Source organism: Notothenia rossii, assembly GCF_949606895.1.
Source record: "Notothenia rossii genome assembly, chromosome: 3".
NCBI lineage: Eukaryota > Metazoa > Chordata > Actinopteri > Perciformes > Nototheniidae > Notothenia > Notothenia rossii.
In genome coordinates this window covers 11,886,605-11,911,828 of record NC_136901.1, presented here as the reverse complement: position 1 = coordinate 11,911,828, position 25,224 = coordinate 11,886,605, and the positions used below count along the sequence as shown (strand labels likewise).

General features: G+C 42.2%; 1 protein-coding gene and 1 long non-coding RNA gene across 11 annotated transcripts in view; one reads left to right on the top strand and one right to left on the bottom strand.

The window, feature by feature from the left end:
- LOC307033483 overlaps positions 1 to 926 on the top strand; it is a 94,449-nt gene extending 93,523 nt beyond the window's left edge. For all 10 annotated transcript variants that reach the window (XR_013806516.1, XR_013806517.1, XR_013806518.1 and 7 more), the window contains one exon: positions 1 to 926. This exon is cut by the window's left edge and continues 1,688 nt beyond it. This is a non-coding gene — a long non-coding RNA (uncharacterized lncRNA).
- A 19,690-nt stretch (positions 927 to 20,616) lies between these two features.
- Positions 20,617 to 25,224, bottom strand: part of unc80 (unc-80 homolog (C. elegans)) — a 47,948-nt gene continuing 43,340 nt past the window's right edge. Inside the window, exons 62-66 of the mRNA XM_079673333.1 lie at positions 24,895 to 24,973; positions 24,707 to 24,812; positions 23,861 to 23,881; positions 23,448 to 23,647; positions 20,617 to 22,856 (exon numbers count right to left, since the gene is read on the bottom strand). Coding sequence (XP_079529459.1) covers positions 22,284 to 22,856; positions 23,448 to 23,647; positions 23,861 to 23,881; positions 24,707 to 24,812; positions 24,895 to 24,973 — 979 coding nt within the window. The 3' untranslated portion in view covers positions 20,617 to 22,283. The remainder of the gene's footprint in view (positions 22,857 to 23,447; positions 23,648 to 23,860; positions 23,882 to 24,706; positions 24,813 to 24,894; positions 24,974 to 25,224) is intronic.

Sequence of the window (25,224 nt, the reverse complement as noted above, 5' to 3'; positions counted from 1 at the left end):
TACTTGACGTATTGTATTGTCTTGAAGTATTAGCTTACCAACTCAAATGAGTTTTTACAGTTTTTTTCTGTCACCAAATTTACCAAACAACATTGAAAATGTACAACAAAATAAAGAGCATTGAAATGTGTTCAGTTCTTAAGTTAACCATTCAATACAATGTAGAGTTTTGTTGTCAGTACAGGTTTTGAACACTAAGATATTTTACAGCATGTTTGAATACCAGAGTAAAATAAATACGTTTATATATTTGTATCCACAGCTAAAGTCAAAAACGCTAATTGTTGTGCATTTTGAAACACACAGTAGGGCTACAATTTAACAAGTTCAATAACTGTATTTCAGTCAATATGTATCTTGTGCTTCCACAGTGTATTTTCAAATGATGTTCCTTTATGCCTTTACACACTATGTTTTGGAGGTAAATGTTGTACACCATTTATTTTTACAACTTTAGTTGGTTACTTAAAAAACCTAATTCATCAATAAATTATGATATACTATTATAGGTTATGCTGCTCCGCATGTTAAGGCAGGGTGGGGTTTATAATCTAAATAAACCCCACCTCTATCAGCTGCAACATTGAAGTGACACTAACAAAGCATTCAACTGTGCTAATAGCTGCAACTGTCCTTTCTTTTTCAGATTGTCATTCTAAATTGAGATGGGTAGATTTTCTTATTTCTCGTGGGTTGCTTAAAGCTTCCATGCATTCATTTAATAGCAGCATTTCAACATCTTGTGGCCTCATACTTGAACTAAATTACATTCCAATGGTTTCTTTTTAATTCATGTTAGTTGCACTCGAATTGACCTCCTAATAAAAGTCATATTTGTAATACTGATGGAATATATTAGTATAATAATACATATTTGAATGTCTGTGTTTCATCATTAAACCTGCCTGGGTGAATGCATAAAATGATTTTGTTTGGCATTTTATTTATTTATTTTAATGAATACAAATTGAGCCAAAACATATTTTATGTGTCTGAAGTTACCTACTGTAACTCCGGTTTCTATGAGTATAGGTGTAGGGTAATCCCCTGTGCACCCCGTGCAGCACTGAAAACACTTGTAGTCCACGCTCGCCACCTGCGAGGTGGGCCCCACCGTCGGACTCACTTCCGGTATAAATAGCTTTTCTTCAGCTATTCGTGGGGCCCAGAACTTAGAGGGCTATGCCTATACTCATAGAAGCTGGAGTTACAGTAAGTAACTTCAGTTCTATTTCGTATAGGCTTCGCTATTAAGGTTAAGGGTGAAGCATGATGTAGTCTGGGTCCGCCCGGTACTAGAAGCACAAGCACCTGCTCAGATAATAACCCATGCCTATTGTGCCATGCGACTGATATCACAGCCCCTTGAATATAGCATAACATGAATATTCTCCATGAGGGGACGAAGGCTGGGAACAATAGAACTCTGCCGCTGTGAAAAAGTAGAGACAAAGGTCACATCATCATCATCATCTTTATTTAAAGAGACTCTTGGTCCATTATTACAAGACATACAACACTCAAATATAAATTAAAAAAGGCAGTTATACCAATGTTTCCACAGAGGTGAGTGGTATCGTACAGCACTGAAACACGGATTTGACAGCAGCATAATGGCAGAGTTATGAGAAACATTCAATCGACAGATGAATTTGTACATCAGATTTCTCAAAACAGCATGGAACGTGTTGACTCGTGCATTACAGAACATTTCACTTGCACTGCACCACCTTGGTTTTCTAAGCAGTATACGCAAACAGTCATTATATGCAACCTGGAGCTTCTGGAGGCTCGCCTACTTTGCCCAGAGACAAAAGAGGGGGAACAAGGGCAGCTCTCTGCGTGCAGACAGGCAGGAGAGAGTGCTCTCACTCTGACAGGACCCTCAGTACAGGGTGTCAGACAGGAATGGGAGACATCCCACAAATAAAATTGAATGAACGAACTGGGGAAAACACAATACTATGGCGTTGAACCCCCTCCAGTGCAAATGTCTTCCACTGACAAAACAGCTGAGCTGCCATCTCCTTGGATCCGGAGACATGACGGAGCCACAGAGAGGGCAGACAAATCACTCACCCTTTTGCTGATGTCAGCGCTAAAAGTAATGCTACTTTGGCTGACAAAACCTTAAGCGGCGTGCGTTGACTCTTCAACGCTTCTGTCCATTCACTTTGAATGGGGTGAAGTCACGCTTCGCCGAACTGCATTGTGGGAGCAAAGCTTAGCTTTTCTCGCGTTGCTCGCTGCAAAAGTAGAGCAATGTTCTACTTTTGAAGCCAGCGTGTGGAGGCTCCCTCGTCAACCAATCAAATCCCGCTTATGCAATCTGCCAGTACAAGCGCTAGCCAATCAAACCGCGTGTATGCTGGGAGAGCCAGACCACAGTTCATTTCCTTATATGCCAAAAAGTGGAGGAGAAAATAATCGTAGCGGTAGGGAATCACCCGGTGCTTTATGATCAGTCCCTGTTCACCTACCGGGATACAAACCGGAGGAGCCAGGCATGGCAGTTGGCAGAGACAGCGGGTGAAACTGGTAGGTTTTCACCTGTTTCTGGAGTTCCAGTATACTTCGTTTGCATGGACAGCTAGCAAACATAGACAGTATTTAGCCAGCATGGAATGTTGCGTAAAATAGCACCATAAACATTAATGTCATAAATGTTCATCATATAAAGTGTGACATGTAAAACCTTTTATGCAATTGACAGGAGAGATTCATGTGATTGGTTGTTGGTCGCGTTGGTCGCGTAAACTCCCCAAGCTCAAGACACGCCCACTGCCAAGCGGCAATGCATGCCGCCGTAACGGCCCCTACACACTGCGGCGTGCGTTGCCGCTTGCCGGCGGGGGGGGGGCTGAAACTCGACCAATAACCAATCACATGAAGGTCCCGCCCCAGACACACAAGCACGCGGTTTGATTGGCTAGAGCATGTACTGACATATGATTCGATTGGCTGACGCCTCCGTAGAGGCGGCAAAAGTAGAACATTGCTCTACTTTTGCAGCGAGCACCGCGAGAGAAGCTACGCTTTGCTCCCAGAATGCAGTTCGGCGAATCGTGACGTCACCCCATTCAAAGTGAATGGGCAGAAGCGTTTAAGCGGCAATGCACGCCGCCGTGTGTAGGGGCCGTAAGGGGAACCTGATCTAAAGTCGTCATGGTGACGAGCCACGCCAGAGCCCTCGCCACCGCTGCCCGTGAGGCAACCGAAGGTGGGCCTGGACCGAAAGGGCTGCGAGGGAGCCTCCACACGCTGCGTTCCTCTCCGGCTCTCATCATGCGGCGCGTACGCACTCAGGGGATGAGTGGAGGTGTGTGCAGTGCTGTCCACACGAGGCGTTATAACGGCACTCGTGGGCTTATTATGACTGTGAGGTATATCTGGGACAGAGGAATATGGCAGCAGGCTTACACAGGGTGGGGGATGTGTGAGAAACAGTCGTTACTGGTGACACAGACAAAAATTCCCCCCCAAACCGTCAGTACCCTGCTTCTTCGGAGGCTCTCGCGGAGCAGACCAGGACCAGGGGTGCCTTGATCCCCTCCAACTCGCCGCCGGGAGACCCTGTCTCTCGGGTGGCGGAGGAGCGGAGACGTGTGACGGAGCCCCCGCGGCTGCCGAAGGGTGACCCTGTCGCCGTGGCTGCGGGGGCTCAGCAGGCTGGAGCCAGCTGACATGCTGCCCTGTTCTGCGGCAGTTTTCATGGACTCCACCATGGCGTGGAACTGGGATCCGAACAGCCCGTCCGAGCTGATTGGAGCATCCAGCAGCACTTTCCTGGCCGTCTCTGGTACGGATGCCTGCTTCAGCCAGAGGTGGCGCTGAATATGCGTCACCCAAGCTGCAATCCTCGCCGTGGAGACGGTGACGGATGCGCACAAGGTGGGTGCTGTACCTCCCCTGGAGACGTGGTCGGAAAACCAACATCTGTCAACCCCTTAGTGAGGGGGACATATGAGGACACCGGAGCCTTCAGGCTCCTTGGGGCCGCCACCGCTCCCTACTGGTACTTCCGGATGGCCAGGAAGCGCACCAGTCTGTACCCGGGAGAAACACCGGCAAGAATGAGGAGACCTCTCCAGGCAGACTTTCGATGATCTCCGGCAGTTCCTGCAGGATCCCGCCTATGGACGGCAGAGCCGTGATGGCGGAAAGAAGGACCGCGGGCATTTAGACGTTTCTTTGAGATGTAGCTCATGGACTTATGAGGAAGCTCAGTAGAGCTGATTGTGTGTTCGATACTTGGGTTTTTAAAGTCCAACCCTCATAATAAATGAGTCAAACATGCAGAGGTTGTGACACAAACCCTACTCAGATCTCATGGCATAGAGTCATATAAGACTGTTCTGAAGAACTGAAGTTTTAGGTTCGATCCTCATGAAGTCAAATGGCTCACTGGGATGAAACACTGCCTTGGAGGTTCTTTGTTCAATCCTCTTTATTTGCACTGGTTTTCAGGTAAAACATCCAAAAAAGCGTAGAGAAGAGTTTTTCATTTACAAATGTTAGTGGCACAATTGTATGACATACTTACAAGGATAGTTTTATTGGATGCACTGCACAATAATTTGTTATATTTCCTTTTTTACATTGTCATTCTGACATAATCTACCAAACAACAAGACTGTCACAAATGAAATAGCTGAGTGGGATACAACCCTGCTCAGGTGAGCAGGAGTCTTGGGTTCGATCCTCATGAGGTCCATACGTTTTCCAATTCTAACCACCCAAAGTAGATAATTAATTTACCAAATGAGATGTAACAGTCACTGGTCAGTTGGCTCAGAGGGACAGAGCATACACTGTGAGACTGAAGGTTGTGGGTTTGAAGATGTTCAGGTGCAGTAATCTTTAACGTCCAAAATCCCAAATGAACAGGCCATAAGCTCTACGAAACATTAATGCCTCGGGCCAGATGGTGCAGAGGGATAGAAGACATGTTAGAGCTTAGGCCCCGGCCCCCCCTGAAGGAGTTTGAGGCAAATCGATTGTGCACATTCTGAACAACCCGTTTACCTTAAATAACTTTTGACAGGAAGCTCCGATTGGTTCGGGACCAATTTTTAGCACCCCCCCCAAAACATCAATTTGAGAACACTACCCCAATGTTTACGTATTCCGCATCCAACGGTACCAAACAACGTGTCATTCGGAAGGTGTTTTCAGCAGCGTCAAGGTGTGGGTGATTTTTGTTGGGCAGAAACCATACTTTGAAAAATCTCACAAATGTGACATTTGTGTGATCAATCCTTATTATGTTAGGTGCAATTTCCCACAGAAGAAGAACAAATGTGTCCCTAACAACTGTGAAGTGTGTTCAGTCATATAGCTCAGAGTGGAAGATGTGTGGTCTGTAGAGCTGAGGTTGAGTGTTTGGTTCCTTCTTGGCAGGGCCGTGGGAAGTAGGGGTGCTGAGGGTGCTGCAGCACCCCCTGGTGGAGGACAGGGGATCTGCACTTCCACAAGATTAAATACAAATATAATATGGTTACATTTTCCATATAAATAAATGTTAACTGATAAAATAAGATATAAATTAACCACAAAAATAAAACAAGTTAGCATACATTTATTTGTTATTTGCTATGGTAGGTTTTTGGATATGTTCACATACTTATTTGATTATTAAAATGCAAACCGATCTTTTTCATATGGGTGTTTTAGAGTTGTATCCCCTAGATCAGTCTCTAGTTTGGGGGCTCAAAGTGCACCAGATTGAAGCATTTTACTTTAAAATGTTAAAAAAAAATCTTGCCGGGGGGGGACCCTCGGACCACCCTAGAGGATGTGAAGTCCACCCCCCAATTAAAACATGTTCATGCAATACTGAATACATTTGAAGCCTTTTTATATAAGCTGTCCACCATATCAATACGTTTCTCTGTTTGTAGTGTAGTGGTCTTTTGTAGAGGTTTTTCATTGCCAGCTAAAATCTTGCCTAGGGCAGCAAATTGGTCAAACCCGGCCCTGGTGTCATCCCCACAGCACCCCCCATTTGAAACATGTTCCCATGGCTATGCTTCTTGGGTCGACCACAAAGAAAATTACTTTGAAAGGCTATTATATTGATTTCATAGCTCAAGGAAGCTCAGTAGAGCTGATGTTGTGTGTACGATACTTAGGTTTTTAAAGTCAAACGAGGTTATGACACAAACTCTACCAGAGAGCTATCTCAGATCTCATAGCATGGAGTGATGTTCTGAAGAACTGCAGTTTTCGGTTCGATCCTCATGGAGTGCAGTGATTTTCACAAATATAACACCCACCCAGTACAAATGTTTTTTGAAGTCCAAGACCTAAAGTGTAGAATTAGATTACCAAGCGACACAGAGTCCACCCAGGTCAGATGTCTCACAGGGATAACACACTGCCTTGAAGACAGGAGGTTGAGGGTTCAACGCTTATCATTTGCAGGGACTTTTAAGGTCAAGCACCCGATATAATGAATTCATATAAGCAAAGAGAACAGTTTGACATTAACATCTGGTGGTGCCATTCCGTTACATACTATACTATGACTTTCTTCACATTGACTTTGTTTCACAACCCCTACCAAGAGACACTCTCTACCAGAAAACTGACAGAGTGCTCAGGTCGTTTAGCTCAGAGTGATATGAGAAGGATCAGAGGACCAGAGGTTGTGAGTTTGATTCTTAGAGGGAGCAGTGATATTAACCATCCAGATTAAAGAAGAGCAGAGTTTCACATTTACTTGTGTCCATGGTAACTGTTCGAGGCACAGCTTTATGACAAACTACGCAATTACTTTTTTTTTATTTCCTTTTTGAAACAAAGTCTTGGACAGTTGGACAACGACAGTCTCAGATCTGATAGCTCAGAGTGATACTACGCTGCTCAGGTAAACTGAGGTTTATGGTTCTGATCCCCATGAGGTGCAGGGATTTCTGGAGTCCAAGACCCAACGTGTGGAATTATATTACCAAACGCAACACATATGGGCCAGGTTAAATGGCTGACTGGGATAAAGCTCTGCCTTGAAGACTGGAGGTTGTGGGTTCAATCCTTTTTTATTCCACTGGTTTTTCATGTAAAACATTCAAAATGGTGTGAAAAAAGCGTAGAGAAGAGTTTTTCATTTTAAAATGTTGGTGGCACAATTGTATGACATACTTACAAGGATAGTTTTATTGGATGCACTGCACAATAACTTGTTCTATTTTATTTTTTACATTTTCATTGTTTCATAATCTACCAAACAACCTGAGACTGTCACAAATGAAATAGCTCAGTGGGATACAGCGCTGCTCAGGTGAGCAGGAGTCTTTAGTTCGATGCTCATGAGGTCCATGCAGTTTACAGTTTACACTTTTTTCACAGTCTAACCATCCTAAGTAGAGAATGAATTTACCAAATGAGATGCAACAGTCACTGGTCAGTTGGCTCAGAGGGATAGAACACAGGTTAGAAAGTCTGAGGTTGTGTGTTCGAGTCCTCGTGAGCTATAGCGATTTTTAAAGTGCTTTGCTCCAAATGAAGAAGATAAATGCGCCCGGAGCACAGGTCTTCATGTACATGTGTTGGTGGCCGGATTGGGTCTGTTCTCGGCATTAAGGCGCCGGTGTCGAGTTCAGGTCTGCTGCTTAGCATGTACGGGGTTCGAGACTCAGAGTAGCTGAGTTAGGCATACTAAGTGAGGCAGGTTGTTCATAGTAGTTGAGGTAGGTCGTTCATAGTAAGTGAGGTAGCGTAGGAGTGTCGCGTAGGATAAGAGAGACAGGCAGAGTAGGCGAGGCAGGTAGTGCAGAGAGCAGAACGAGTAGATCAGGATTAAAAAGAAATAGCAGAAAATCTTTTTTTGGTGCTTTTTTTGCAGATTTTTGCTTCTTTTGGTCCTGCACCGCAGCCGCAGGGGGGGTTCGACCCCTGGCATCTAGGATTCTTCCTGGCTCACTGTGCACCTGCCCAATCAGGTGAGCCACTGGGTCATACAAAGAGGGAAGGTTTAAGTTATATTTATCATGACGAGTAATAATCACCTTTAAAAAAAAAAAAGAAGAATGATATTTATTTTATACATCATTATTAATGACTTTTTTTAAAAATTTCTCCAAAATGACCTACCCTACCTTTAAGTACTTAAGTACTTTTTACTGATTAAAAATATATTTTCTCAAGAAACATCAACATGATTTGTTATGACAAATACAATAATACATTTGTCACAGTTTCCTAAACTATGAAATAAAATCAAGCCATTCTACATCAGCTCACCTTCTACTCATACTTCAAATAAAGGGTCCAAAATAACCTCCTCCTCCCCCTCCACTGGTTTGAGTGATTTGAAGATGATAAAACAGCTTTACATTTGTCAAAATACCTGTCAGAAAATAGTAGATAATGAATCTCGTGTATTTCAACAAGTAGCTTCATAGATGTTACTAAAAGTGTTCAAAGTAAATCCGTTTCTGAACACATTCAGGAGACCACACCACAAGAGATTTAAATTATCTTAGTATTCAGGACAACAAACATGTTGGCACAGAAAGCTTTTAAAATTAAAAACATAAAAGGTAAACATTAAACTATATAAATACAATATACATGTAGTGTCTTACATAAAACAGTACTGTTTACGCTACGCCATTGTGAGGTTGTAAACACGGAAGTGGAACGTGACAAAAACACATTCAGACCTTTCTGATAAATGTTAGCGCTACTGTGAGTAAACCTGACCCACGCGTAAAACAACAACACTGTCTACTAACAGTTTACTTACCAATGTTGACGGGATAGCAGAATGCGCAGGTTGTTTGTAGAGAAGGGAAAACGTCAACAAGTTATTCCACACCGGTGCCGTGCTGCTTCTCTGCACGATGAGACTTCCGGGGTGTTTCCTCCAGAGTGACTCTTTCCCTGCAGAGAGGCTCAGCTGCTGAACGCATCACATGTAAACAACGTAGTAAACTATAATCTAGTAGTTCTGCAGCAAAACTGTGGATTAAAAAGGGATAAAAATCAATGTATGGAAGATTCATACAACGCTGACGCATGCGTAAAGTGGATAGATCGACACATTACGCACACCTTTACCTCGATGAAAAACCAGATAGGCAGTGAAAAGTAAGTATATTTACTCAAGTATTGTACTTAAGTACTTAAGAGTACTTAAGCTCTGGGCTTGGCCTCTGCGGGGCCCAACCCACTGTTGAGTGGTATCACGGCATCTGTCAGGGAAACTATCCTGAATGCCAGAGCACCATCCACTCGAGCACAGAATGAGTGCAAATGGAAGCTCTTCTCCCACTGGTGTTTGAGTAAGGCTGAGAATCCGGGGCATTGCTCCGTGGCCACCATTTTAGAGTTCCTGCAGTCCCTTCTGGATAGTGGACGTTCTCACTCCACTTTGAAGGTGCATATGGCTGCTATCTCTGCCCAACATGTTGGAGTCGACGGCGCCACAGTCGGGCGCCACAGGTTGGTGTCCCTCTTTCTGAGAGGGGCTCTACGGCAGTGTCCCCCTAGCACCCCAAGGGCTCCGGCTTGGGACCTGCCCCTAGTGCTGGATGCCCTATCATCTCCTTTAGGTGTTTTGACAAATGTAAAGCTGTTTTATCATCTTCAAATCACTCAAACCAGTGGAGGGGGAGGAGGTTATTTTGGACCCTTTATTTGAAGTATGAGTAGAAGGTGAGCTGATGTAGAATGGCTGGATTTAATTTCATAGTTTAGGAAACCGTGACAAATGTATTATTGTATTTGTCATAAAAAATCATGTTGATGTTTCTTGAGAAAATATATTTTTAATCAGTAAAAAGTACTTAAGTACTTAAAGGTAGGGTAGGTAATTTTGGAGAAATTAGAGCTAGAATTTGAAAATACACAGCCGGAAAAAATCTGCCACTTCCTTACAGAGCCGGGCCGGCTCAGATGACTGGTCGTGCTTTTTACAGCGCTACGGCTTCCACAGATGACATTTTTTAATGGATTTTTTGTCAAAGTGTTATGCCCCTAATATGGGGAAAATATAAGACAAAGGAAACAGAGACGATGTTAGCTTGCTTCAAGTCTTATGTATTATGCCCGCCAACAACATGGTACACATAGCACGCTGTATAATACAGAACATGGATTCTTGATATAAAACAACCACTAACAATGCGCGTACTGCAAACATACATCCAATTTAACACACAAGATGTCACTTTTTAAATGCACAGTACAAACATACATATCCAAATTAACACCCAAACTCCCCTTCTTGGAGCTAAACTACACTATCATGGCTAGCTGCGCTAGCATAGCTAACGGCGCTCGCAAAGCTAGCATACACAGCTACAACAATTACAGAACCTAGAGAAACCCTCCAAAAATACCTCTAACAACTATCACTATTCACATTAATATTATACACAGTCAGTCTACATATATAACGTTTCTCACGGATGAACTCACCTAATATGGGGAAAATATAAGACAAAGGAAACAGAGACGATGTTAGCTTGCTTCAAGTCTTATGTATTATGCACCCGCGGCAAGCAACACGCGCCCTCTGCTGGACAGACCCGGAAGGTCATCAACCATGACTTATATCTATTACAAAAGCACTTCAGATATTCATTGCTATCAGGATGTTAAGAGCATTCCGTGGAATATAACAAAAAGTGTATCTCGAGCCGGATTCTCAAACTTACCTACCCCACCTTTAATGCAGAAAGAATACATTTAACTACTCTAAATATTCTATAAATAATGAAAAGGGAAACAATTACCACGTAGAGAAATACAGCAGCAGTCAGTCCCTGAGATAACATCAACCCTTCTTTACTTTTTTGATGAAATATTTGTTTTCCGAGGTGAAGAATATTTAAAAATGCACAATAAATACCTGAAAAAGTAAAGAGAAAAACTCGTTTTTAAAATGTCTTAAACCAGAATAATCCTAACGCTGTCTTCCCTCTCTTAATTTCTCCCCAAGATGAGTGCAGAGTTTCTGGAACAAATCTGAGGACGGCCGGGTTTCTTCACTTCTTCTCTTCTTCCTCCACTCGTGGTAAAGTATGGAATTTAAAAGTCTTAGTAAGCGCAAACCTTTAAAGAGCAACTTCCAGGTTAAAGACACCTGTGAATAAATGTGTAGGAAAATGATGAATACACTAGATTTTCCCAAAAATATTCAGAAATATACACTACAGTGACATCTGGCGTCGTTTTTGTAAGAAATGTTCACTTCCGCATAAAAAAGCCTCGGCACGTGACCTCCCGCGTGTGACGTAACACGGGGGACACAAGGGGGAGAGCGGCCGGTGTAACGTATTAATAAACATGGATCCCAATGCTAGTTTCAACACAGAAGACACAGAAGAAGTTGAACATGAATATTCGAATGCATATGACGGACCACAACCTTATAATTATGAGCCTGCTATGCGTCCAAGAGACCAGGAGCAGCCAAGGATTAGAAGAAATAACGGCCATCGGAGAGAAATTGAGCTGTGGTGTGTGGAGAACCAGTGGAGAACTGGGCAGCTATCTTGGTGAGTGACCGGCGTTAGCTACAGAATGTTAGCTAACGTCACATCACAACATTGTGAAGTTAGCTATCATATATCAGGCTATAACTAAAGTAGCATTGATAATATAGAGTGCAGCGAAGGGGGGGGGGGGGAGAGAGAAGTAATACGGTTTCCTGATAACGCTGTGGAGAGTATGTGCTGCAGGGAGGTGGATGCACGACGCACCCAGGAACGAACGCTAGCTCCGGTCCTTTTTACTGTGGACTCGATGTCCTGACAGGCTGGTATTTGTGCAACCTACACAAACACAATACTGCACCATGATTACAAATGGTGAAATACAATGTAAAACTACCGAAAAATACCAGCTCACTAAAACACAACCGCTGAACTCAACGCAACTCTACTATACCCGCGGTCAGAGAGCGGAGATGTGTCCCCTTTGTGATGTAATATGACGCGTTTGACGTATGACCTTTTTTAAGATCAGAGCTCAAAATTGCTCCTTTCCCTCTGAATTCCTGCCATTATGTCTCGTAAAACATATCAAATCCTACATTCACTTTTTTAATTGTAATTTTCAAGCAAGTTTAAGCATAAATGTAGAAATAAAAACCCCTGCTCTTTAAATGTGTTCAGAAAGTCCTAGGAAAGTAAAAACGTTAGAAATGCCATAATAGTTTATTACGCCATACGTAGTTCTGTGTCATAAAAAGTCATAGTATAGTGTGCCATAATAAAAGTCATAGGAAAGTCATAGCATATAGTATAGCAAAAAATGCATAAGAATTATTAAAAGTTACAAGAATTTCATTACAATGTTTGTCAAAGAGAAGTTACAAACAACAATTACATTTTTCATAAAGAGTTGTTTAAAAAGTCAGAGCAGAAAATCATTAAACTGCAAAAAGTCATAGAAAAGTTAATTAAATTCACAATAATTAGCAAATAATGTCCTTAAAATGTGAAATGCCTTTAGAAAATCATAAATAGTTTCTAAAAGTCATTAATAATGACGTATAAAATAAATGTCATTCTTCTTTTTTTTTAAAAAGGTGATTATTACTCGTCATGATAAATATAACTTAAACCTTCCATCTTTGTATGACCCAGTTGCTCCCCTGGTTGGGCAGCTGCACAGTGAGCCAGAAAGAGTCCTAGATGCCAGGGTTCGAATCCCCCCTGTGGCTGCGGTGCTGCTTTTCAGGACCAAAAGAAGCAAAAATCTGAAAAAAAAGCACAAAAAAAAGACTTTCTGCTATTTTTTTTTAATCCTGATCTACTCGTTCTGCCACGCCTACCTCTCTTATCCTACGCTACACTCCTGCGCTACGTGACCCTACGCTTACTATGAACTACCTACTACTGTGCACTACCTGCCTCACTTAGTATGAACTACCTGCCTCACTTAGTATGAACTACCTGCCTCATCTACTATGAACTACCTGCCTCACTTAGTATGCCTAACTCAGCTACTCTGAGTCTCGAACCCCGTACATGCTAAGCAGCAGACCTGAACTCGACACCGGCGCCTTAATGCCGAGAACAGACCCAATCCGGCCACCAACACATGTACATGAAGACCTGTGCTCCGGGCGCATTTACCTTCTTCATTTGGAGCAAAGCACTTTAAAAATCACTATAGCTCACGAGGACTCGAACACACAACCTCAGACTTTCTAACCTGTGTTCTATCCCTCTGAGCCAACTGACCAGTGACTGTTGCATCTCATTTGGTAAATTCATTCTCTACTTTGGATGGTTAGACTGTGAAAAAAGTGTAAACTGTAAACTGCATGGACCTCATGAGCATCAAAGCCAAGACTCCTGCTCACCTGAGCAGCGTTGTATCCCACTGAGCTATTTCATTTGTGACAGTCTTGTTGTTTGGTAGATTATGTCACAATGAAAATGTAAAAAATAAAAATAGAACAAGTTATTGTGCAGTGCATCCAATAAAACTATCCTTGTAAGTATGTCATACAGTTGTGCCACCAACATTTAAAAATGAAAAACTCTTCTCTACGCTTTTTTCACACCATTTTGGATTTTTTACCTGAAAACCAGTGCAAATAAAGAGGATTGAACCAAGAACCTCCAGTCTTCAAGGCAGTGCTTTATCCCAGTCTGCCATTTGACCTGGCCCATATGTGTTGCGTTTGGTAATATAATTCCACACGTTGGGTCTTGGACTCCAGAGTATCCCTGATCCTTCTCATATCACTCTAAGCTAAACGACCTGAGCACTCTGTCAGTTTTCTGGTAGAGAGTGTCTCTTGGTAGAGGGTGTGAAACAAAGTCAATGTGAAGAAAGTCATAGTATAGTACGTAACGGAATGGCACCACCACCAGATGTTAATGTCAAACTGTTCTCTTTGCTTATATGAATTCATTATATCGGGTGCTTGACCTTAAAAGTCCCTGCAAATGATAAGCGTTGAACCCTCAACCTCCTGTCTTCAAGGCAGTGTGTTATCCCTGTGAGCCATCTGACCTGGGTTGACTCTGTGTCGCTTGGTAATCTAATTCTACACTTTGGGTCTTGGACTTCAAAAAACATTTGTACTGGGTGGGTGTTATATTTGTGAAAATCACTGCACTTCATGAGGATCGAACCGAAGACTGCAGTTCTTCAGAACATCACTCCATGCTATGAGCTCTGAGATAGGTCTCTGGTAGAGTTTGTGTCACAACCTCTGCATGTTGGATTCATTTATTATGGGTGATGGACTTTAAAAACCTAAGTATCGAACACACATCAGCTCTACTGAGCTTCCTCATAAGTCCATGAGATATGAAATCTCATAGAAACAATATAATAACCTTTCAAAGTAAATGTCTTTGTGGTCGACCCAAGTAGGAACCAAACACTCAACCTCAGCTCTACAGACCACACATCTTCCACTCTGAGCTATATGACTGAACACACTTCACAGTTGTTAGGGACACATTTGTTCATCTTCTGTGGGAAATTGGATTTATAAAGTTACTCCACCTAATAAGAATCAAACACACAACCTCAGATCTTCTAACCCAACATCTATCACTCTGATCTGTATGATCAGATTCTTTCCATATTTGTGTTAGAGCTTTTGATTTCTTCTCTCTTGGTGTTGGATCTAACGATACATTGATAAACATATTGCACACTGTGGGAGTTGAACTCACAACCTCATGCTTTCTGAGGGCTTCTTTATCACACTGAGCTAATCCATCTGACAGGCAGTGTTACATAGAAATACAGCTAGTATGCAATAAGAGCAACTCATGAAATAAGTCATTAGTTTAGGAGTGGAGCCAAAAAAGTCACATTACCTTAATAAGAATTGAACTCATAACCCTAAAGCTTACAACGAGCAAGTTTGCATTAAAATGTTCTTAGTAGGCTTATCTTAGTATGCTGAGGAGTGAAAAATAATGTAATACAAACAATCACCTCTTAAACTTTATTGCACGGTCATTTTATTTCCAAATGCAGGTTTTTAGGGCTTGTGAACACAGAGTATGAATATAGAAATGAGGCATAGAGGATCAAATAAAGCAGCAGTCTTGTGGCCTATTTTAACACAGTTTTTGGGCAGCATAAAATACAAAGCTTGAAAAACATCCTTGAGGGGTCATATTTACATGATAATATTAATTATAATAATAATGATAAAAAGTTGCATGTGATCAATGCAAATCAATACAGGCGTGCGTGAACAAATACATATAGGCAACAAAGTGAAACAACGGTCACACTTAAGAAGTGTGCTGCTGCATATCTTTGCAGGAACACATGCCATCTAAATGCAAGGAGCATTTGAGGTGTGGTTACAAAATAGTTTATGCAATTAATAACCAAATATTTAAAGAGCAGAGACTCAATGCAGACAGCGAAGCTTACATTTAGACAAAAAGCAAAAAGTAGAGCCAACATCAGATCCTTCACAATAAAAGCACAGTTCTTAAGATGTTAATTCAAACTGTAACTAGTGGATAATTACATGACCTTAATCTACCAGTACTTGTGTAAATCTGGAGCACATTTGTCAAAGTTAATATACCAACTGTAACATTAAGTGTGAATCAAAACTAAATCATGGCTATGTAGGTATGTGGCGGGCCCTCGGGCTGTAGAAGCTGTCCTTTATATTGCTGTAGGTTTTGGTTTGTAGTCCTTGGCTCAATTCTCAAATCTCTTCAATTCAACAAGAATGCCTTTCATGTTTTTACCAGCGAAGGATTTCTCCCAGACGTACACCTCGATGATCCTGACCCCACCACGGGGTTCAGTGAGAACAGAAGAAAAAGGAAATGTAAGTTTGATGAATACTGCAGAAATGGTTTATTAAAAAACAATGGGGACAACTTTTAAAAGGAGCTTCTATGTGAAAGCTAAATTAGATCCTATTTGGAACATTACTGGTTCCAAGGTTCTTCCACTTACAGCTACTTAAAGTAAAGTTATGTCACGTCTGATAATTGGGACTTCAGTACAGTGAGAAAACAGGTTATATTATATTATTTATTACTTGACCATATGTATTGTTGAGGAAATATTTTCCAGGCCCATAACTTTGACCCAGTTTATCAGTTTGGACTGCCCTCACTGGAGCCTTGTAACCTTGGGCAGTGTTTTGTCTCCCTGTTCCTGCCTGTTTGCGTCAGCCTGTGATGGTTTAATCTTGTTATGCACAATGTTGATTCTTCTCTCAGAACTAGCTAAATATATCACGCTAAATGTAAAAGTACAAAATAAAATCTATAAGTATCTCCGCTTTTTAGGAATAACAACAGATTAGAACCCAATAGCACGACACAGATACAACCAGTGTTCAGAATGTTCAGTTTACTCGGGTCAGGGACAGCCAGGGTCAAAACCAGGAAATCCAGCAGTCAGGCAAACAAATCCAATAAAGGGACAGGCAGGGTCAAAACCAGGAAATCCAGCAGTCAGGCAAACTAATCCAATCGGGGGGCAAGCAGGAAACTCGAGGTCCGATAACAGGTAGGCATGGTCAAAACCAGGCAGGACAGATAACTAGGCAAAATATATTGAAACACTGAGCGCTTGGCAAAATACACAAGCTAATCTGGCAGAGGACAAGTGAGTGAGGACGTATATATACTGTGGAGTTAATGAGGGAATGAATAGCAGGTGAGGGGAAGGGCTGGGAGACCAGGGCCCTTTCTCATTTCATCAAATCGAGCGTCGAGGAGGGTCTCCGGAGGAGCTATAACCGAGGATACACTGATGGGTCCTCCACGGTCCTCCACGGCTCCTTCGTGGTTGCATTTCCGGGAACAGAGATGCTTCAAAGAGTCGTGACGCACGGCCGGACTTATCTCAGCCAATGACAGCTCTGCATGCATCCCCTGGATATTATTTTATTAACTGCTTTCATCGCAACGCGATGTTTACAGTGAGAACAGCTGAGGTCCGTGCAGAAAGCAGAGCAGTGTGTATAATATATATATATATCACTCAGTATAACAGGCCTACTCTCTTTATTTGCTTTAGTTTAGTAGATATCTACAAACAAAGAGTCGACATTTTTCTAAAACCATTTAGTGCTTCACATAATAAAATATCTCCTCTGGGCGGGACTAAGTCTCGAGGATAGGAGTCGAGGAGGGGAGTTAGAGAAATGAGAAAGGGCCCGAGTCTCGAACCCCGCACATGCTAAGTATGGAGTCAGATTCGGGTCAATATTCTAGCGCGCAAAACAAGCTACTCACGAGCGGAAAATGTGCTTTTACACGCGCATAAAATGACCCTCGCGCGCAGATAAAACCCCCGCGAGCGGATATGCGCTCGCGAGAGTGTCAGGCCGTTTCTCAATCTCGAGGATACTGGCTTCCAAGCCAATATTTCAAGGATCCTACGTCATTGAGTGCCACCGAAGTACTGTTCCAATCTCCAGCATACTTGGAATTCCACCGAGGCCGCGTCCTTGGTTTGGGGAAAATTTCGAGGCTGCACATGGGTAGACTTCGGGTCCTTAAAATCCCCAAAATGCTTTGTGCACGGACCAATTTAAAAAAACCTTGCGGAGAATGGCTGAACCGACGCAGCACACATTTAAATGTAAGTATGTAGTGGCGTAGAACATGTGTAGTGTTGGTAAATGTGTTACTTTGTTAAATTTGTTATCACCATAAATGTGTTCCGTGAAAGTAAAGCAAGTTCATAATTAGATAGATTTCTTGAGGTATTTATGATTGACAAACGGCCATAGCCCTCCATAGCCTCACTCGCTCGCGGAGTCTGTCTGCGTGCGCGTGAAAAGTTTCTGAAACTTTGGGGCGGAGCTGGACTTTGATTGACAGCTGCCAGAAAACCTGGAGTTGCCAGGTTTGATAAATGCCTGAACTATCAAGAGCCGAGGAGTGAAGTGACAGCAGCAAGATCAGTTGGACGAGATTGAATGGTAAAGATGTCCATAAAAAACTATTATATTCGTAAAGTGTACAGCTAACATATATATATATATATATATATATATATATAAATTAATTTTATATAAAGCAATATATTTTTGAGTGGGCTGTATCTGTCGAAAACTGCCAGCTACTGTCTGCTGTACGCACCTCCCTTACGAAATGAACTATAAATGAACTATAGTATTACTATAGTATACTGTACGAGTTGTATAGTCTCCTATAGTAAGTTTTTTCTGTAGTATTTTCCACCAGCTATCGTATTACTATAGTTTTTTCTGTAGTGCCATTTTATTAGCTATTGTAGCCCTATAATATTTCAATAGTAATACTATGTATATAGATCTTTGTAGTATTCCTATATTATTTTAAATAGTATAACTATATTATAATATATAGTATTTCTGTAGTTGTTTTGTAGTTGTTTTTTGAACATACTATAGAACAGTAATAGCATGATATTGTATAGTGAATGCATATTATTACTATAGTCAGGGCTCAACGCTAACTTTTAAAAGTGGTTGCCAGGCTGGCAACCAGGCATCAGCTTTTGGTCGCCAAAACTGAAAATACGGTCACCTTATATTTTAAATAATTAAGATACTATACAGTTATACATCAACTTAATAATGGAAATGTGACACAAAATAATGTTCAAATGTTTTATTACAACAAGTCATTAACACAATTATTTGAAAACTAAGTGGTAGTAAACTTATCCATCCTCAATTGCTGGTAGCCTATACTACGAGGGGGACCCGAGTTCCCATCAGCAAAAACACGTGGGTTTGCTATCCTGGCTCCAAAATGGTGGAATGAGCTCCCCATTGAAATCAGGACAGCAGATAGCTTACACATCTTCCGGCGCAGACTGAAAACTCATCTCTTTCGACTCCACTTTGAGCAATACAATTACTAACAAAGCACTTATATACTAATAAAGGACTGGCTTATCTAAAGCCAGTTGAGTAGCACTTGAAATGTTTAGCTCTATGTAACCTGATGCACTTATATGATTCTGTTTTCTTCAAGTTTGTATCTTCTTGGTCGAATGCATTTTAAGTGGCTTTGGATAAAAGCGTCAGCTAAATGCAATGTAATGTATACTAAACACCAGTAGTGCAGCTGTGGTCATGTTCTTCACAGATCCCTCAAAAATTAATTGAGCAAGCAGTTTCTTGGTCATCCGCTGTCTCCCTTTCAAATGTGGGTTTTCTTGACCTTTGTGCTGATCCCCACCATAGATCCATTGGCCCTTCAGCATTGAAGTCTATATTGTGGTTCTGTCATTGGCCAGACTAATACATTTAAAATAAACGTTATATTTTTATGCCAATATTTTTTTTTAAATGTATTTAACATTAGAAATTTATTAGTCTGGCTAAACTTGATGGCAACCCAAAATCCCTCTCTTTCCGTACCTCAGATAGAAGTTATGATTGGAGACAAAACAGCCAATCAGAATTGACCTTCTCAAGTTCTCCGATTTGGTTGGTTTTGTGGCACATTTGTAACGCTGTGCCAATTTAAGCGAGCGGTAATTTCATGCGCGTGTAAAAGCACATTCTCCGCTCGTGAGTAGCTTGTTTTGCGCGCCAGAATATTGACCCCAAATCTGACTCCATACTAAGCAGCGGATCTGAACTCGAGACGGGCGCCTAAGTACCGAGAACAGACTCAATCCGGCCACCAACTCATGTACATGAAGACCTGTGCTCCGGGCGCATTTATCTTCTTCATTTTGAGTAAAGCACTTTAAAAATCACTATAGCTCACGAGGACTCGAACACACAACCTCAGACTTTCTAATCCGTCTTCTATCACACATAAAACAACTACATATTTTATATTGTAAACCTAAAGAAGCAACATGAATTGGGCGACAAAATGTAGTAGCAGAAATAAGTTGTTAAGAGAAAGATTTTTAGAATGACCCTCCAGTCCTCTCCAACCAACCACTGACCCGGATTTTATTAAACCTACAAGAAGCCGCATTGACCTTTTTCAGTTCTCACTTATGTTAACCCAGCTGTGGGTGTTTCTCAGGCCATTTCTCAACCTCGAGGATACTGGCTTGGTAGTCGCGTACTTCCAAGTCACTTCTTTCAGAAACGAAGCAAGTATGATTCCAAACCACGGCTTCGGAAAACGAAGAAGAATGGAACAGGCTAACAAGTGTGCCACTCTCTCTAACGGTTTCAACATAAACTGTACCGAAAATAAATACCTCAAGATTTCTATCTAATTATGAACTTGCTTTACTTTCACGGAACACATTTTTGGTGATAACAAATGTAACAAAGTCACATATATACCAACACATGTTCTACGCCACTACATACTTACATTTAAATGTGTGCTGCGTCGGTTCAGCCATTCTCCGCAAGGGTTTTTGAAATTGGTCTGTGCGAAAAGCATTGTGGGGATTTCAAGGACGCGAAGTCTACCCATGTGCAGCCTCGAAATTTCCCTCAAACCAAGGACGCGGCCTCGGTGGAATTCCAAGTATGCTGGAGATTGGAACAGTACTTCAGCGGCACTCCCTGACGTAGCATCCTTGAAATATTGAAACGGCCACAGTATGTGCGTTGTCAATTTGGGAGACCTTTTGTTGCGAGGAAAAAAATAAATCCCATTATCAGCATATGTAATGTTCATTTCGACTTTAACTGACTTCTGAACGATTAGAAATGGACAGAGAGCTTCCAAACATTGTAGACAACTTCTATTTATTTAGATATTCCAGAAATATTCTGATATACTTTATAATTTCTTGATATCTTCGCATAAAGGACACATCATTTGACACACATATGACAGTTAAAGGGAACTCACATTCGACAGTTTAACAGTCCTCTGATCTCTCTTCTACTTCGTTTGGACTTGAAACCATGCCGTAGTGCTGGTCTGAGATAGTTATGTTTTGCATTGTGCAACATATTACACAGAAAAATGTCTCAGGTTGACAAAAGACAAGAGATGAATGCATTACAAACATTATTTACCTCCCGTTTCCTCACTGGGTCTTACATGATAAAGAAGCAGGGTGGTTTTTTTAAGGTTAAAATATTAATATGTTTTAATAAACTGCTATAAGACCCCCCATAGAGCCTTCAATATTTACTCTCTGGCAAGTAAACCGTACTAAGTCTCTATGAACCCAAATAAATACAATATTTTCACAAAGTGTGACACAAATAGTTCAAAGAAAGAGTATTAAATACAGCACTGGCATATAGTAGAGAGAAGCAGCATGACAAAACACTCACAGTGCGTTGGTGTGAATTATGGCACATACTTTCATTGATGTAGCATCATTATTATTGTAGATGGACAAGGGGGGGGGGGGGGGCACAATTAGCTTGTTTTCCATACAAAAATATGTTTAAATCAACAGGTACAATGGGCCAATGCATCGTGAACTCCTTGAACACGATTAAGGAGGAATGAGGTTTTCAGCAGCTACAATAAAATATTTTTAAACAGACAGACATGTTCATATTTCTGTGTTAAGGCATGGAATGAGCTACAAGGTAACAACATAAGTGATAAACACAAAGATACCTTCTTTGGTCAAAAATGAAATATTCTGCAGAGAGACACGAAAACACACTGTCGACACCGAAATAACTAGATATACATTTGTCATAGTGAATGTAATTAGAACTGGAGAAACACCAAGCCCTTTTCTCGGAGCTTGTTTCTTCCATACGATAACATAACAAGTATATCACCTGATTCATAGAATAAAAAGGTCTTTCACCCACAGCTTTAAAATGGCTCTTTATATACTCTTCATACACATTCTGAATTTTATAACACTTTTAATATCTTTATAACATCTCATTCTTCAATTCATATAGATCTTAGCAATATAGACATTCAAATTTGATAAATATTATTTTTTTATTATAATTTCTTATCTTTAAGAGTATTAATGTAAAATACAATTTAAAAATATGTTTTTTCAATCTCGGTGCAGAGCGGACGAGTCAAGCTATAAGGTAGATCGCTGCTAATATACATTCAACCCTCAGGCTGTGAAGCCGTAAGAACAGACACAGTACGATAATGATTTTCATGTTGATATCCAACACTTAGCACGTATAATAAGAGACCTACAGAGACAAAGAGGAAGGGGGGATAGAGTGAACACTTTAAACTAAACCACTGAGGAGTAGTTTCGTTCCAGGACAGGAAAAACACAATGGTTATTGACACACAATGTAAGTGTAGAAAACAGAAGAAGCCCCGCTCCTCTGTGCCTTACCTTTTCTTACCATGTACTTTAAGATTGTCAGTTAATAAAATCGAACTGTTTCTGCATCACATAGCCTCCAAGGCTGCAGGTATGAGGGCTACAGGTCACCCCCCCTCTCAAACGTGGGACTCGTCCAGGTCCAGGTCGACGGGGGAGAGGGGCAGCCGGCGGGGCGAGCTGCGGCGCTCGGGGGGGGGCAGCAGCGGGGCGAGGAGGGGGTTCTCCGTGCCGTCGTCCTCGCTGAGGTGCAGCAGGGTGTCGCTGCGCGGCAGGAGAGCCGTGGTGTCCTCGTCCCCGGGACTCTCTCTGAACCGGGGCGGCGCCGGCTGGGGGGGAAGCAGGCGGAGGCCCGGCGGCAGGGGGGGAGGCAGGAGGAGGCCCAGCGGCAGGGAGGGAGGCAGGAGGAGGCCCGGCGGCGGGGGGGGAGGCAGGAGGAGGCCCGGCGGCAGTGGGGGAGGTGGCGGCGGGCCTGGAGCCGGCGCAGAGCCCAGCACCGGGCGTGGGGGGGGAAGAGGAGATGAGGTGCGGGACAACGGGAGAGGGGAACAGGTTTTGGAGAGGGGCAGCGGGGAGCAGGTTCGGGATGGGGGGGTTGGGGTGGAAGGCCGGGAGATGGAGGGGGGAGGGGAGAGGCTGCTGCGGAGACCCCACTGCTCTCTCTTCTCCTTGCTGCTTATGGTGGGTGGGACCTGGGGGAGAATTCCATTTGGTAATGTTGTTTTTAACTCAGAAACATGCTACAATTCCTATACAAGTCTTTCCTATAAATAAAATGCCTTAACAATGGATTTAACATTCTTATTTTATGTTCCACTCATATCCTCCACAGCCTTCCTTTGAAATGCTCCTTATGCGTCTCATAAAAGTGCCTTCTGACCCTAAATGTAGAGGTAATTAAGAGAAGTGTCCTACTGTTCATTTCATTGTCTTGACTTTTATTTATTGGGATAGTTTGTTTCGTTTTAACTTGCTATGAGAAGCAGTTTGCCATGTCTCGATTTAAAAGGTGCTTTATTCATAAAATGTAGTTTAACATAAAGTGGACTAAGGAGATTTAAAAAATAACCTGTAGTAAAGAATATGAGCTTTAACTTGCATTGGATTATTCCAGAAGGTCATGGTTATATCGCATCATTTTGCTATTACCCATATGATTAGTTGTTTATTATAAATAACTATTGACTTTTTAATGTTACAACATGGGTCTCAATATGATGACACGCCCTTTAGAAAAGGCGTGGATGAACAATTTCCGAATTGTTTTATATTTCTCCCTCTACCGGTGTGTTTCCGGGGCCGTGCAGGTCGGCGGTCACCGTGGACTTAGAGACCGACGGCACCTCCAGCGTCTTTGGAAAGGCGGGACTGGACTTCCTGCTCTCGGGCTCCGCAGTGCTGGGAGTGGGCGGCTTGCTGCCCCCCTGCTGGCTGGAATCAGGATTCTCCGTAAAGGTGACTGACCTCTTCTGGTCTCCGTGCGCTGTGGACACACATGCATGTGTGTAAAAATACAAAACAGGTAACACATTGGGAAAAGAATGGACGCAGGGATGGGACGGGATGGGGGGGGGGGGGCAGGGACTGGGAAAGGATGCAAGACAGACATGCAGAGCGCCCTATGGGGTTAGGGTGCAGATAAAGGGGGGTGGGCCGTAGCAGGGTGGAGAGGAAGGGGTTAAGGGTTGTGTCTCACCTTCATAGTCCAACAAAGTTTCTTTATTTTGAAACAAAAGGCATGAGACAGAGCAGAGTGAGTCAGTTTGGAGACAACTCACAGCATTGGAACAAAGACACAGGGTTGTGATCAGGGAGGGTTGGTCAACACACACACACACACACACACACACACACACACACACACACACACACACACACACACACACACACACACACACACACACACACACACACACACACACACACACACACACACACACACACACACACACACACACACACACACACACACACACACACACACACACACACACACACACACACACACACACACACACACACACACACACACACACACACACACACACACACACACACACAGAATATTATGGGAAATGATGTTCGAACGCTACATAGCAGTTTGATTTGGCTCGTTCTGGGTTGACCTTTAGTCAGTACGTAAAGCTGTTAAAATAGAAGATAATAATAAAATGTACTATTAGTTTGTTTCCGTTTGTATTTTTACATTTGATTTTATCTTAATATTCAGAGTTTTAATTGGCTTTATTTGAGTTTCCAGGTATAATGTCTCGGAAGTATTTAGGTACAAGTTAATCCATAATAAGAACAATAATAATAATAATAATAACATAATGATAATAGCATAATAATTGCGTGCGGTCTCATTTGTATCTGCTGTGATATATTATAGCAAATAAATAAATAAAACTGAATTCAATAATGATAATCATTTTTTGTAACTTTTGGTTTAGCAATATTTTTCATTGCCTTTTTTAAATGCATTATTATTTTTATTATTTATTTGTTTCTATTATCACACACAGATAAAGGCTGTTGTTACCCAGCGGTTTGTTCTTGGGCTGGAGGCTCCTGCGGGTCGTGGAGAGCCTGGCTCCAGATCTGCTACGAGGTTCATTCTTCGGGATAGACAGCAGAGGGCGCCGCAGCTGAGGGGAAATCACAGTTAATCCAAATCCGGTGTAGATTGTCAGCTTTATTTAAACCATTAAGCATCTTTGGGGTCCACACCTGTCTGAGGCCTCTCTTTCTTCCCAACGGAGGCTGGAGCAGGTTCTGCTGGCCCGGTTCACTCTGCACGCTGGCAACCCTGGTACAGTCAATCACACACACACACACACACACACAAATGACACAAAAATAAATCACCGTGAAGAGTATAAAATGCCTCTGCATCCTCCGCTGTTGAAGATGTTGCTGCTATTCTACTCACTCACTACACGTGACACAAAGAATGTAACACGACACCCGATCACAGAGACAGTGCTGCCATGAGTTACACACTGAGAACACAACAAGGGATAGTAGGGGCTGGAGTAGCAACGCTGACCAACGAAACGT